The sequence below is a fragment of the Drosophila suzukii genome (genome assembly GCF_043229965.1).
Source record: "Drosophila suzukii chromosome 2 unlocalized genomic scaffold, CBGP_Dsuzu_IsoJpt1.0 scf_2c, whole genome shotgun sequence".
In the NCBI taxonomy this organism is placed as follows: Eukaryota; Metazoa; Arthropoda; class Insecta; order Diptera; family Drosophilidae; genus Drosophila; species Drosophila suzukii.
Window position 1 is genome coordinate 6,730,045 of NW_027255896.1, and position 16,423 is coordinate 6,746,467.

Here is a 16,423-nt window from a genome sequence, read left to right on the forward strand (position 1 = left end):
CGTCACAGGTTTTCGCGGTTTGTAGGCGTTAAAGTGGGCGTGGCAAACTTTTTTTTGGATCAATCGATAGGTATTGATGAGAACAATACATTTCAGCTAAAATTTTTATTCTAGTATCAAAACTGTAGGAGCCACAGTTTTGGGCGGTTTGTGGGCGTTAGAGTGGGCGTGGCACTGTGCTGAAACAAACTTGCGCTGCGTAAGAAGCTCAGGAATCTGCACGCCAAATCTCAATAGCCTAGCTCCCATAGTTTCCGAGATCTCAGCGTTCATCCGGACGGACAGACAGACGGACAGACGGACAGACGGACATGGCTAGATCGACTCGGCTAGTGATCCTGATCAAGAATATATATACTTTATGGGGTCGGAAACGCTTCCTTCTGCCTGTTACATACTTTCCGACGAATCTAGTATACCCTTTTACTCTACGAGTAACGGGTATAAAAAAAATACAACTAAAAAGTATTAAGTATCAGGATCTCTAGCCGTGTCGAACTAGCCATGAAACTAAAAAATATAGACAATTGGGATAAGGTATGTACAATCGATGTACGGATAAGAAAACTAAAAAGTATTAACTAAAAATATAGACATTTAGATTAGAGATTTAAGGACTTATCTGTTCCGGCTCAAAAGGCTGAATCTAATTTAAAAGGCCGAATCCTGGTGTCAAATGCAGCAGTCGGCCTCAGTGCCGACGCTGCCTCGGAACCACAAGCCGCGGCTGACAGTTTTACGTCGTGTGCTGCTGCTGTCGGCTCCAGTTATGACCAAGCACTATGATCAGATCTTTTAACTACTAGTTAGCCCCTTTTGATGCAGCAGACGGCCGCAGTGCAGTAGTTTCCTCCGTACCTTCTCCTGTCTCTGCCTATTCTGGACCATGTGATCCCGTCTTACATCCTGGTCTGCAACTCTGGTACTGTTTTGCCGCCTTCAACTTAGAGCTGCAAAAACATCGATGGTAGCCCCATGGATAGTCTTGATAGTTTGCGGACTAAGCCTCGATACTATCGCGATAGTATCGCTCATATATAAACGTTAGGGGTATTCATGTAAAACCAATATAACGGGTATTCCTTAAAATAAATTATTATTTTCAATTATTGACAACTAAAAACGCAATTAGTTTAAATCAGTGGTCGGCAGCGGCCTATCTAGTGAGCATAGGGAAGTGTTCTGCCCATCCTCTGCTCGCTCACGTATAACGTACATGTTCGTGTGACATCGGCATGGGTCTTCGGGTAATTTTTTTTCAACTTCGGCGCGCTTTTTTGTTGCTGCGGCAGAGGATCTCAGTGCAAAGCAGAGAAACGTCTCGCCACAGCACGCCGCGCGCAAACTTCGTGTTTGTTACACTCACACTAATGCAAGGCAAACTTGTGATGGTATGTGTGTGCCGACCACTGGTTTAAATTCAAGTGAGATCTTTTTAATACATATTTATGAGAAATCAAATCACATTTCTTTGGTAAAAACCAATTTGGCTGTCTTTTCATCTTTGGTCCTCTCAAAAAGATCCCACACCGAACTTCCAAGCCGGTTAACTTTTTTTAAGGGCTTTGCTCCTTGCACGTTGCACACGATTTCCACATCCTGCTCCACACCCTGCTTCACATTCTGCTCCTATCCTTGTCTCCACCTATAGTTTCATGAAGAATATATGTGAATTTAAGCTCTTTATATCTTTGCCATCCACTTGCTTTTTGCACCGCCAGCCATTTTTAAGGAATTTGAGTATTTCTGTCGAAAACGAGAAAAAATTAATATATATTACATTTTCCGTATGCAAAATGTGCCTACCTTCTTATTAGATCGAATTTTTTGTAAAACTATCGTGATAGTCTGAGAAATATCGAAGTCGGTGACCGGCGGCCAACCATCGATACTATCGATGGTTCCATCGATTTTTTTGCAGCTCTAGTTCAGGCCATCTAGAAATATTGAGACCCTTATCAAGATGTACCTCAGGAAGTCGAATTTTAAGCGAAGATATTTCACATTTTTGTGACTGTTCGTTCCGTTCGAAAAAAATTCAGTTTGCTGCTAAGGTGGTTTTTGACATCGTCTTCAGAAGCACCAGGGATAATACGGGAGACAAAACAGTTTTTTTTTGTGCAATGCCCGATAAGGGCATAGGTTTCCTTTAAGCAACTCCAGATAAGGTTAACTGCGATGGTCCCGCGTTGGCAGTTGAAGGCGGCAAAACCGTGCCGGAGCCAGAGTTTTAGACTAACTAGTAGTTAAACGATCTGATCATAGTGCTTGATCATAACCGGAGCCGAAAGCAGCAGGACACGACGTAGAACTGGCAGCCGCGGCTAGTGGTTCCGAGGGCCCTAAGGCCGACTGCTGCATCTGACACCAGGATTCGTCGTTTGAGTATTCACAACGAAACGATAATAGATACCATGAAGATTGATAGGATACGATTGCTAAGCCAATTATAAATCAATTTTTTAATTTTGTGCGGCTGTAGACATTTTGCAAGCGTTGCAAGATTCGTGCGTTGTCAATCTGGTTCCCCTTTACAGTAAACTGTATATCTTATGTTTTTACGTAATTGAAATTCATCCAATTCAATCTAAAATAATTTCCGAGCCAAAATGTACGACGGGGGGTAGCGGGGTACCAGTGGCGCTGGTGGAATGGCGTAGGAGGCGACGGCGGGAAACTGGAGGCGTCAGCGGGCTGCTGCGCTGGGCTTCGGCGTTTGCTGCTGGTGCGGCGGAAAGCGTCTAAGCTGTTGGGGAGAAAACCACTCGATTCGCGAAGTGCCCCTTGATCGAAAAGTAATTACGCAAAAGTTCACTTTGTAAAATGGGCGGGGGAGCGACCGCGGCTTATTTCATATGAATGCCAAAATTTAACTACTCAAGTCTAAGCTCAGCTCCGCGCTCCAAAGCGCAGCGGAGACTTCACGGAGGGGAGCTGGGAACAGCGCAGGAGAGCGGAAGCGCGAGAGAGTTGGATAGCGGGGCCGGTCCAGATTCGCCGGACAGTGGGCCTGAACATTTCGCCCCCCTTGCAATCGCTAGCGTTGCAAAAAGGGACGGAACCCCGGCCAGTCGCTTACGCCTTAAGCCTGCGTACAGGCGCCGGAGAGGATCCAACCGAACACCGTCTTCTGGGCTACTGGCGGTCCCTCGTCGACCATGTGGAAGCCCGGCTGTATCACCTTCGGGTAGACGTCCGCGCCCAGGATCAATGAAATAGTGGGTGGTCGGTGGAAACGGTCATCCGCGAGCGGTAGCTCCTTAAATTTCTGGACGACGCTCTCACTGAGCTCACGGATGGGGGTGCGGATGCGCACGTTCGGCTCGATCTTGAGGACCACCACCAGCTTGATGGCCTCGTCGACCTTCGACCGAATCGTCGGCGTGCAGATGCTCTCATTGCCCACGTTTGTTGTCGGCAAACGAAAATCGGCGGCCAGGGATGCATCGATGGAGCTTGTCGGGGTGCACGGATTGATGAGTGCGGCGGTGTCAAAATCTTCTCCCCGGTCTCGACGATCACCAAAGCAGTCAAAGCAGTTGACGCTATGACGCTGGAGAGTGTGACTGGTGTCGAGGATGCTGAGCGCGGTGGAGGGGCAAGCGTTTGGCGAGTTGGCGGATCTTGCCGGTGCGAATGCTGCGGAGAAGCGGGCTGTCGCTTGTAGCCGGACTTTTTCCGGGAAACAACTTCGTGCATGTGGAGCAGCGTGAGATGGTTCCGGTCGCACGTTCTGCACCGGTCACCGCTACGACAGCTCCCAATGGAGTGCTCGTGTGCGAGACAGTTCGCGCAGTATATGTTTATAAGAAATGCCCTCACTTCCCTCTGACACTTCCGAAGAGGATGGATTCCGCGGCAGACTCGGCATCGGTAGGACTAAGTACCTCTCGTACGTCTGCTATCCAATGCCTGAGCGCTACGTGGACGGGGAGCCATTTTCCTGGTTAGAGTGTGGGTAAGGAAAAAAACAAACAGGGCTGATTAACAGTGGCGTGGATAATGGCTACGGACTAAGGTGTATAAGAAACGCGGCTCGTTACGAGGTAGTTTTGGACGGCTCTCTTGGAAGAAGAACCACCTTGGTCACTGGACGTTTGACAATGCCGCGCGCCGTTCGAATGTCGACTACGCGGACATTGCCATCGGTTCCCGGAAAAACGGAGTCTTATCTTCCGAGTCGCCACTCATTTGAGGGCAAATTGTCATCCCTAATGACGACCATATCGCCGACACGCAGATTTTCTGTGGGGACTTGCCACTTGTTGCGCTTGTGGAGCTCCTTAAGGTACTCATCTTTCCATCGATTGCGGAATTGTTGATGGAGAGACTTTAAGTGCTGCCACCGGTTCAGAATGGACTTCGCCCTTTACTTCAGGTTTCACTATGGATAGAAGAGGTCCACCAACAAGAAACTGCCCTGGTGTCAACGCTAAGAGATCAGTTTGATCCTCGGACATGGGAGATAGCGGTCTGGATTTCAGACAAGCTTCGATTTTCGCTAGGAGGGTGGACAGGGTGTATTTCTTTGTAGCGGTGGACTTGTAAAACGAGGTCTTGAAGCTTTTGACACCAGCTTCCCATAGGTCTCCCATATGGGGTGCCCCAGGAGGAATAAATTGCCAGGTGAACTGCTGATGACCTTATGCATCGGTCACAGACTCCTTAACAGTTTGCAGGAAGTCGCGGGAAAGCACGGTGGAAGCGCATACGAAGGGGTTTCCATTGTCGGACTGGACTTGGCGAGGACACCCTTTTCTAGATACGAAACGAGCGAAAGCGGCAAGAAACTTTTCAGTCGTTAAGTCGGATGTAGGCTCTAGAAAAAAACGAAAAAACGAAAACCAACACATACCCTTTTGTAATAAGACAAGCTCTTCCGGTATAATTTTGTATATCAAACAGGCCGGCGTAATCCATCCCTGTGTACGTGAACGGACGGGAAAAAGACACTCGCTCTTTTGGAAAATTTCCCATCATCTGGACTTGCAATCTCTTTTTGTGGATGACGCAGACCTTGCAGGAGTTAACCACTGCCCTCACCAAGTTCTTTATTCTCGGAACCCAGTATCTGGACCGGGTGAGACGCACCACTAACTGATTACCACCATGTAACGAAATGAGATGCGTGAATTTTACCAGAAGCCGCGAGAGTGCACATTCGTTCGGTAGGATTATGGGATGTCGTTCATCATACCGCAAACTGTCGGAGGCCGTTACTCGGCCATATGCCCTGATTAGCCCTTTCTTGTCTAGAAAGGAGTTCAGGGAGAGAATCGAACTTGCCGCGGGCACAGGACGCTTCTGACTCAAGCAGCGGTTTCCTTTAGAACAATACCTGCGCTGAGTTCAAATTGTCATGAGTTCTTCCGCGGCGGCAACGTCCTGAGCCTCTAGACGGACCCCGGAAAGCGGTGATTGTCTTCGACATCGCTGGACAATTCGATGGACAAACGTGAGGACCCGCAAAGCTCTATCTAATTTGGAAAGGCGATCCAGGAAATCTTCTGTCGGCATAGACGCCACATGGGCTTTGACGGCACGCTTTTCGATCTCAGTCACCGGCAGGTCGGTTTCCTGGCTGGGCCAATGATCGCGTGGACGTTGCAGCCAAGTGGGTCCATGCCACCAAAGCGGGTTATCCACCAGCTCTTGAAGGGGAACTCCTCGACTAGCCAAATCAGATGGATTATGTTCGGATTGAACGTGTGACCAATTGGATGCCTCAGTGACCTCGGTGATCTTCGTCACCCTGTTGGCAACGAACGTTGTCCAATGACACGGTGCATATTAGGAAGAATGGCTTCGGCCATCTCGGACAAAAGGAGAGCCCCACATAACTCCAGCCTGGTAAGGGACACCGTTTTGACTGGCGCCACACGCGTCTTGGCCGTGAGTAAGTGCACCATCGTCTTATGGCCCACCTCTACGCGCACATAGATCGCAGCACCGTATGCCTTTTAAGAGGCGTCACAGAATCCGTGATGCTCTACGCGGAACTTTGGACGGATTAAAACCCATCTGGGTATTCTGACCTGGTCTAGGACCGAATAGCTCTGGAGAAAGCTGTTCCCCCTTTGGCACAGCTCAATTGGAAGTTTATCGTCCCAACCTAGATCCGGAAGCCAAATCTCTTGCATAAAGATTTTGGCACACACAACAAATGGAGCGAGCCAGCCTGCTGGATCAAACAGCTTGGCAATTTGGGAAAGGACTTGGCGTTTCGTGGGGGAGATTTCCGTTGCTAAATCTGGTGGGACGAAAAAGAACTCATCGGACGTCGTCTTCCATAGTACGCCGAGAGTTTTGGATGTGCTCTCAGTGTCGATCTCGAGGAAGTCGGATGTCAGAAGATGATCGCTTTGGATATGAGCTAATATTTCTTTGTGGTCGGAGGTCCATTTTCTCAATGGAAACCCCGCGGAACCTAGAGCACTTTGTAGCTCGTGAACAATGAACTTAGCGCCCTCGGCGGAGCCGGCACCCGAAAGGACATCGTCTACATACATATGATTTCAAATGACGTTTCTTGCTCTTGGATGGCTGAGCTACACGTCAGTTGCCAGCAGTTGCAGGACTCGAATGGCCAGGAATGGCGCGCAATTGACTCCAAAAGTTACCGTCTGTAATTCGAAATCTTGTATGTACCCCTCGCTGTTGCGGAATAAGATGCGCTGGAACGTGGAATGCTTCGGATCTACCCATATCTGCCGATACATTCCCTCGATATCGGCACTGTAAACGTATCGGAAATATCGCCACTTCAGGATCTGGATAGTTAGATCGGACTGTAAGACTGAGCTAGTACGAGGGATATCATTTAAACTGATCCCATTCTCTGAAGGGCTGGAGGCATTGAAAACCACACGTAGCTTGGTGGTTGTACTTTCCGGCTTGAGCACGGCATGATGCGGAAGGTAATAACTGACAGAATTATGGGTAGGACGGACTTCTTTCATATGATGGAGGTCGAGATACTTTTGAATCACAGAGTCGTGTTTGGTTTTCAGCTTACCGTCCCTCTTTTTTTTTCACATATATTCTTCATGAAACTATAGGTGGAGACAAGGATAGGAGCAGAATGTGAAGCAGGGTGTGGAGCAGGATGTGGAAATCGTGTGCAACGTCCAAGGAGCAAAGTCGTTAAAAAAGGTTAACCGGCTTGGAAGTTCGGTGTGGGATCTTTTTGAGAGGACCAAAGATGAAAAGACAGCAAAATTTGTTTTTACAAAAGAAATGTGATTTGATTTCTCATAAATATGTGTTAAAAAGATCTCACTTGAATTTAAACTAATTGCGTTTTTAGTTGTCAATAATTGAAAATAATAATTTATTTTAAGGAATACCCCTCTTATATTGGTTTTACATGAATACCCCTAACGTTTATATGTGAGCGATACTATCGCGATCGTATCGAGGCTTAGTCCGCAAACTATCAAGACTATCGATGGGGCTACCATCGATGTTTTTGCAGCTCTAGCGTGAACATGTCATTGTTCACGAGTAAGTAATAGAGGTGGAGAAACATCGATGTTGGCTGACATCGATGTTTTTGGCGAAAAACATTCATAAAACATCGATGTTTTAAAAAAAAAAAAAAATTAATTACACGAGTGTTTCTATTTGATTTAAGCTTTATTTTAACTTTAAATAATGTCCGAAATTAAAAAAAATAGTTCTTGACAAAAACTGTTCATAAAGTTTCAAACATGCCTAACATAAACAAAAATTTCATTTCATTTGATATACATTTTTTATTATGTTTTTTTTACATAAGTATTAATTACTTAGTAGTTTTTGAAATTAAAAATATTTAACAAAAAGATAAATTCATGTGAGATCGTTAATGTGTGAAATAATAATAGTACTGAAAAGAAAGTCCATTATTCTATTATATTTAAATGCATGTTCTTGTTTAAGAACAAAATTTTATCGACAACGGTCGATGATAGCCGTGTGCGACGGGCGCTGATTAGTTGTCCAGCTTTGCTGAAAACCCTTTCCGATTCACACGAAGATGCGGGAACGCACAAAAACTTTTTGGCCAATGTCATAAGTGCTTCACTATCGGTTGTCATCTAAAATAGGATCATTTTTACAATAAATATCGGAAAAATATATTAATGAATTATTTCTTACCTCCCAATACGTAAGTAGGTCGCATTTTTCTGGTTGGTTTTCCTTTTCTATGTGTTGCCTCAATAAGATGATGGCATCTGCCCAGGAAGAGTGCACGTTGTTTCGACTTTGTTTCGCACCGCGCAGTAGAGATGGAAAAACATCGGTGATTCCCTGCCAAACATCGATGTTAGCGATGTTTCGAAAACATCGATGACATCGATGTTATCATCGATGTTTCTCCACCTCTAGTAAGTAAATAAGCTTAGTCCTTCAGGGCTTCAGATTCCTTAAACCAACGTTCCAAAAAACTAAATAATAATTTTCCCTACACTACCAAAATGTTCGCAGTTTATTGGGCAAACTTAATAAACAGCACGTCCACAGTGTCTCCGTTGATGCTAATGTGATTGCTTTTATTGAAACGTGGCTTAATTCCTCTGTGTCTGACTGCGAAATATTTGCGGAATATTATGTTATCTATAGATGTGACCGTTCAGTACAGCAATAAGATTAGCGCCGCCGGTCTTATCGATCTTTCTTTGGTACTGAACACAGTCTTGAATTGCTCTGGTAAAGTTTTGGACCTTCTTATTGCCTCAGAGTTCGCAAATGCATACGTAACTCGAACTAGTCCCCTGTCTAGTCCCGAAGACGCGTACCATTCTACATTTGAGGTTACTTTAGAAGCATTAGTTCCATTATTGCCATGTCCCGAAATCGAACCTTCCTCCTTTTCGCTGTTTTCGTAGAGCTAAGTTCGCAGAAATGAATACGTATTTATCCGAACTCGATTGGTCTTTCATGGATTCAAACGATGATTCCTTACATATTGTAGATCAGTTTTATGGTTTACTTTTCAGCTTTCGATATTTTTATACCCTTGCAGAGGGTGTAATGATTTCAGTCAGAAGTTTGCAACGCAGTGAAGGAGACGTTTCCAACCACATAAAGTATGTATGTACATATATTCTTGATCAGCATGGCTAGACGAGTCGATCTAGCCATGTCCGTCTGTCCGTCCGTTTCTACGCAAACTAGTCTCTCATTTTTAAAGCTATCGGTATAAAACTTTCCCAAAAGTCTTATATCTTTTGCAGGTAGTATACAAGTCGGAACCAGCCGGATCGGACAACTATATCTTCTACACTCAAAAAAAAAATCACCATAAATATTAGAAAATCGCCCGTGATTTCAAAACGCCATTGAATTAAGAAATATTTTCTTGATTATAGAAAAAATACCTACAATTTAAGGAATTCGCCATACTTTTTTTTTTTTTTGTAATGAAGAAGAGGAAGAATCGCATTTTTTTCTTTAACTAATGGCGAATTTTTCTTGATTTTTTTTCTTGAAATAATGGTAAATTCTTACTTAAATTTAGGAAAGAAATACCCATATTTTAAGAGAAAGTGATTTTTTTTTATACATTTTGATGGTGGTCTAGCTGGTAAAGACGTCCGGTCTATAAACAATCGAACAAAAGTACCTGGTTCGAGCCCACGCCACGGCAAGTGTACTCTTTGTTTATTTATTTTTCTTTTTTTTTTAATTTATGTAACTTTTATTCTTATTAGTTTCACTTTTCTATTTACCAAATTGTATAAACGGTTGTTAAAAAGGTTTAGATTAGAATAACCGTTATTGGTATGCGTAAAGCTGGACAAAAAACACCTTAGCCCTCTTTAGTCATTGTATGACAAGAAGCACGCGTGGCCGAATGGTTAAGACGTCTGGCTATGGTGTGAGCGGTTGCGGGTTCGAGTTCACGCCGGGGTTGTCTGAGGTAAGGATTTTTCCATTTGTTGTATTTATTTATATGTTTATAAAAAGTATTTATATTAAATAAATCTTTAATAAATTCAGGTAAATATAAAAATTATCAGACTGTATTCCCATGTAATAATTGCCATTAAAATTAGAAACGGTTTTATCCATTTAAAATCCAAAATTGGTATACAAAACCAACCAAATTCCTCAAATGTAAGGTGTAAAATGTAAAGAGTAATGTAATCTTACATTATAAATATTTTTTTGTCTTATTTTAATAAATTTTTCCTTAATTTTAAGGTTTTTTACCATACATTTAAGAAAAATTTGTCATTATTTCCAGAAATGGCAAACCATAAATTCAAGAAAATTATTTATTTAAAATAAAGGTGAGTCGCCGTTGGATGAAAATCATAGGCGATTTTCTTGATTTAAAGGCGAATTTCTTGATTTAAGGGCGATTTTTTTTTTGGGTGTAGCTCTCATAAGAATAATCGGAACAAAATTTAAAGAAAACAAGAAAGGAAGTTAACTTTAGCCGAAGCTTGTATACCCTTGCAGTTATAAAAAACAAAAAATGATATTCCCAATACCAATATGTCAGAAAACACCGAAGCTATAATTTGCTTCATATTATTTACCCACCAATTTTCCGATCGTTCCCATGGCAGCTATATGATATAGTCGTCCAATTTTGTTAAAATTTAATTCGAAATTCAAAACTAATTAAAAAATGTTATTTCCAAGCTTGGAGCTTATATGATTATCAAACCGGACTTTTAAAAGCTCAATCTCTAACCTTGTTCACGTGACCTCTGGTGTTCCACCGAGGACCTCTTCTTCTTGGAATTTTCATAAATTACTTGCCTCAAGTAGTTCTCTCCTGTCATGTTATGTTGTATGCTAACGACGTAAAACTTTGCTTGCCATTAACGACTTCCAATTCCCATGCAATTTTGCAAGCCGATTTGAACAATATGCATTGTTGGTGCATTCAGAATTTGCTGTTTTCAAACATCTCTAAATATAACTTTATGTCCTTTTATCGAAAGAATCCTTTTTCTCACAAGATATTTTATTGGGTTGAGTGATCTTGAATGCAGAAATTCCAGAAACAATTCCTTTTGCTGGCATTACGTTACATCTTAACCCACCTGTCTTTGCCCCTGCCCACTTGATGTGAGACCGGTACTATGTTTATATTGGCAGATATTTGCTGACTTTAATGAAATAAATAAAATAAAAATCGCCAGAAATCTAAAAAATATCTTACAAAAATTTTAAACTTTTTGGAAACAAACCTTATTTACATGGGCCATATATAAAGCCGTGGTTGGTAAATCATGTTGATCGGACCAAAGTTTAACCTTTTTAATTAAAAATGTTGTTTCAAGATTTTTTTTCAAATTATAGGGGATTTAAAAAACTTGGTTAATGATTTGGCCCCTTCATAAACTTTGTGAGAAGTCTTAAAACTCCCCACAAATCTCGAGGCAGGAGAGTGCATGGACCTTGAACCCAAGGAGAGCGGAGAAATCGAGAAACCGAACAATACAAGTGAGATTACCTTTAGCGTCGTGTGATCAAAGACCCTGATACCAGAGTCAAGACACTGATACTACACGGTTGAGACTGCAACGGTGAGATTTTGAGGGACACAGATATTGGTTAGGGGGATCAGCTGCGACGTTACAGAGAACGAGATCCCGGCAGGGTAAGAGCGAAAAAAAGTCCGTGCAGGGTGTCTGGCGATATTGTGGGCTAGCGAAAACGGAGAATCGTGTGTATGACCTGCTGACGAGAACCAGACCGCCCTTAAGGAGTCCCGAGATACTGGTGCCTTCACGGTTGTTCTGGTCGGAAGGTTCCGCAACATCCTTAGTCCAGCAAGTCTTGTGAGATCGGAGCGACGCAGAAAAAGCGACGCCACAGAAGTCGTCGAAGAGGACAAGGAACCGGAGAGCAGCGACGTCATAGAGCAGCGCCGCCGCCGAAAGTACACGGGAGTCACGAGCAGTGAAAGGTGCGACGTCGAGCAGGGGTGACACCACAGCCAGCTTACGATCACAACCATTTCAGCGAAAGAAAAACAATCAAGTTCTCTGATTTGTCCCAATCGGATATTCTGTACTTTCTTAAGTGACGGGCAGTCACGCATTATACTTTTGGTGGGACAAACATACAATATCACTAAGCTAGACGCATCATTTTCGTAGCCTGCAAACAGAAAATAAGTTTCTCACAACTAAAATTCTGTAAAATAAAAACTTCGTAGTCCAGGCCTGACAGCATTTTATTTTTATAAATTACACCAGTTTAAAAAATAAAATCGTCAATATGCTACAATGAATTTCGGTTTTTATGCGTACATTTTTAAAGATGGAACTTAGGCACAAAACGAAAAGTTTTTTAGACTAAAAACATTAAATCACAACAATTTCCATCTTGTTTTCCCCATGACTCTACATCCGCCCCTTGTGATACGAATATATTGCGAACTTATTTGCCAATTTTTTTTAGTCCACGTACTCCTCTATTATTTACGATAACACTTCATTCTATCCATACCCTCTCCCTCCCTCCAACTGCATTTTCATGCCCCTTATTAGTGAGGACTATGATTTTCAAAATCTTCAAACAACCAAGTTATCTTTCTCTTCGGACCCTGAACTTGTACCGAGCTGTGTTATAACAAAAATGTGCCGATGCTTTGTGCAAACTTTTTCAGATATTCCTTCTAAACTCTTATTTCTCTAAAGTTTGGAAGGAATCTTTTATCCTTCCACTTCATAAAAAAGGGAGCAAATCGGATATTAAAAACTACCGCGGTATCGCAAAACAGAGCGCGATTAACAAGTGTATTGATCAGCTAATTACCGCTCAGCTACAGCACCAATGCAGCTCAGCCATGTCCCCGATTCGGCATGGCTTTACGAAACGAAGGTCAACGTCTACGAATCTTCTTGAATTTACTTCAGTCATTAGAAGCGCTTTTAAATACAATTTTCAAACTGAATTTCGATTCCGTAAACCATCAGCTATTATTGAAAAAAAAATTATACTTTTCGGATTTACGATCACGTTGACTGAGTGGATTTCAACAAACTTATCAAACTGGACTTTTAAAAGCTCAATCTCTAACCTTGTTCACGTGACCTCTGGTGTTCCACAAGAAAGCCACCGAGGACCTCTTCTTCTTGGAATTTTCATAAATGACGTGCCTCAAGTAGTTCTGATGATGTATGCTAACGACATAAAACGTTGCTTGCCGTTAACGAATCCCTATTCCCATGCAATTTTTCAAGCCGATTTGAACAATATGCATTGTTGGTGCATTCAGAATTTGCTGTTTTCAAACATCTCTAAATATAACTTTATGTCCTTTTATCGGAAGAATCTTTTCCTCACAAGATATTTTATTGGTTTGAGTGATCTTGAATGCAGAAATTCCAGAAACAGTTCCTTTTGCTGGCATTACGTTATATCTTAACCCACCTGTCTTTGCCCCCGCCCACTTTATGTGAGACCGGTACTATGTTTATGCTGGCAGAAATGAAATAAATAAAATAAAAAACGACAGAAATCTAAAAAATATCTTACAACAACTACAAACTTTTTGGAAACAAAACTTATGTACATGGGCCATATATAAAGCCGTGGTCCGTAAATCATGTTGATCGGACCAAAGTTGAACGTTTTTATTTAAAAATGTTGTTTCAAGATTTTTTTTTAATTATAGGGGACTTAAGGGGGTTCACCTGTGTAATACTTTTAAAAAATCGTTTATTTTTTTATTGCAAATTTTCAATCTATAACATGTCAAAAAACATTGTGTAAAAAAAAGGAGGAAGGGGATCTTTATGGTCCTGGAATCGCAGATTGAATGTAAGTTCATAAAAATGATTATTCATCACATCCTCAAACTTTAAACGCGTTTTTCTCGAAACCGTGTTTTTCAAGGTGGTGTGCAGGATTGCGCAAAATCTGTTCGATGAATTAAGCTGAAATTTGAGGGGTCAATTTGAATGTATAATCCGAGGTACTGTCGTAGGGGTTTCTTATAAATATTTTTTTTATTGTTTTTCACACATCTTTTAAAAAAATGTGAAAAATTTTTTCTTCCCAAAGTACGCCATTTTGACAATTTTCAAAAATTTACGAAATTCCTACGTCAGTACCTCGGCAACTTGATTACGAATAACGGAGTATTTTCGTTTCCTGCACACCGTTTAGGTCCGTAAATTTGGGAAAGTCTCGTTCCAGCTTCGGTCAACAGTACACTTTCTTGATTAAATTGTTGTACATAAAAATATATAAACTGAAATAATAAACTAACAAAATACAAAAATAATTATTCAAAAACCTTGAATAGTTTACTTACACAAAATATCCGAAAAAGCGCTTGAAAATCGACATTCACACAGGTTAATGATTTTTTGATTTTCATAAACTAAGTGAGAAGTCTTCAAACTCCCCACAAATCTCCAGGTAGGAGAGTGCATGGCAACAGCGAAGATGACGAGAATAATGGACCTTGAACCCAAGCAAAGCGGAGAAACCGAGAAACCGAACAATACAAGTGAGATTACCTTTAGAGTCGTGTGCTCAAATATCCTAATACCAGAGTCAAGACGCTGATGCTACAAGGTTGAGACTGCAACGGTGAGATTTTGAGGGACGCCGAGATTGGTTAGGGGGAACAGCTGCGACGTTACAGAGAACGAGATCCCGGCAGGGTAAGAGCGAAAAAAAGTCCGTGCAGGGTGTCTGGCGATATTGTGGGCTAGCGAAAACGGAGAATCGTGTGTATGACCTGCTGACGAGAACCAGACCGCCCTTAAGGAGTTCCGAGATACTGGTGCCTTCACGGTGGTTCCGGTCGGAAGGTTCCGCAACATTCTTAGTCCAGCAAGTCGTGTAAGATCGGAGCGACGCAGAAAACGTGACGCCACGGAAGTCGTCGAATAGGACAAGGAACCGGAGAACAGCGACGTCATAGAGAAGCGCCGCCGCCGAAAGTACACGGGAGTCACGAGCAGTGAAAGGTGCGACGTCGAGCAGGGGTGACACCACAGCCAGCTTACGATCACAACCATTTCAGCGAAAGAAAAACAATCAAGTTCTCTGATTTGTCCCAATCGGATATTCTGTACTTTCTTAAGTGACGGGCAGTCACGCATTATACTTTTGGTGGGACAAACATACAATATCACTAAGCTAGACGCAGCATTTTCGTAGCCAGCAAACAGAAAATAGGTTTCTTACAACTAAGTTTCTGTAAAATAAAAACTTTGTAGTCCAGGCCTGACAACGATTTATTTTAATAAATTACACCAGTTTGAAAAATAGAATCGTCAATATGCTACAACGGATTTCGGTTTTTATGCGTCTATTCTTAAAGATGAAACTTTGGCACAAAAACAAGCTACGAAACGTTTTTTAGACTAAAAAATACATTTTCACCATTAAAAAAATGTTTATTGCCATGTTTTTAATCAGGGACCTAAACTTTACTGGAAAACTAAGGTCTTCTTCGTGTAGCATTTTGACGATTTTATTATGTAAACTGGTGTTATTATTTTTAAAGCATAAGTTACTACTAATACACTTTTACCTACAGTCCTTCAGTCCTGTTATATGCGGTACGACTAATTTATATTTGTATATTTTCAACAAATTTGAAAAACTTCGAAAATCAAGCCCAAGGGGATCAAAACGAAACTTTAGGTTTGGATTCCGAATGAATGTAGTCGGTTCAAGAACAATTCTCGATTAATTTAAGAACAAAAAGAAGAACAAAATTTAAACTTTATGGACATGCTAGTTTTTCTGAACGCCTGGTAGAGATGTATTTAATTACATTACTCTTGCTTAAATATTATTAATAGTTATTGTATTTTGGTTTTTGGTGATGACATAAAAATGTATTTACTCTTAGAACTAAAGGTTTACGACGTCTTTTCTAACCTCTGCTACCATGTCTCAAAGTCGGACAGTCTAGAAGCTGAACCACCGAACGGATTTTTCGAGTACAGACAGTAGGGACATTAGCCAAAATACATGTGTTCATAATCTGACCCAACCGTTTAAGGATAAGCATTTGTCAGTGACGCGTTCATAATTTCACCTTAATGTTCATGATTTGACCGAGCGGCGTTCGTTTTTTATGAACGACGAATAGCGGACGGACTGTTTTTTAATCGTTTTTTTTTTTATAAATAAACAATAAATTTTAATTGTGTATTTTGTTGAACTTAATTCAATTTCACCAATGGTAAGATCAACATAAAGTGTAATAAAAAAAGCTCATTACAAAAATTGGACATTGTGGCAGTCTATGCGTCTATGTCTGGAATAACTACACTTGCGGGCCTTCCAAGTATCCAATTGTCTGATGGGTGCAATCTTTTTAGTCTTCTTCTGTTCATAGGTCTGGAAAGTGTGAGAGACGAGTCTTGGTCTGTAGCGAGTGGCAGTCTTACTAATAGATGTACAAGCAGGAATAGTTTTGAGGACTCAAAAATTGTTTTTGTTT

The 16,423-nt window shown here is 41.6% G+C and overlaps 1 protein-coding gene across 11 annotated transcripts in view; it reads right to left on the reverse strand.

Annotated features, from left to right (window-relative positions):
* The window catches only part of Gprk1 (G protein-coupled receptor kinase 1), a 609,802-nt gene that overhangs the window by 99,494 nt on the left and 493,885 nt on the right, over positions 1 to 16,423 (reverse strand). Inside the window, exon 14 of one of the 11 annotated variants that reach the window (XM_070998249.1) lies at positions 3,865 to 3,943. The exons of the other annotated variants lie outside the window; for them this stretch is intronic. Coding sequence (XP_070854350.1) covers positions 3,880 to 3,943 — 64 coding nt within the window. The 3' untranslated portion in view covers positions 3,865 to 3,879. Of the gene's footprint in view, positions 1 to 3,864; positions 3,944 to 16,423 lie in introns of those variants that run through there. 11 annotated transcript variants of the gene reach the window in all.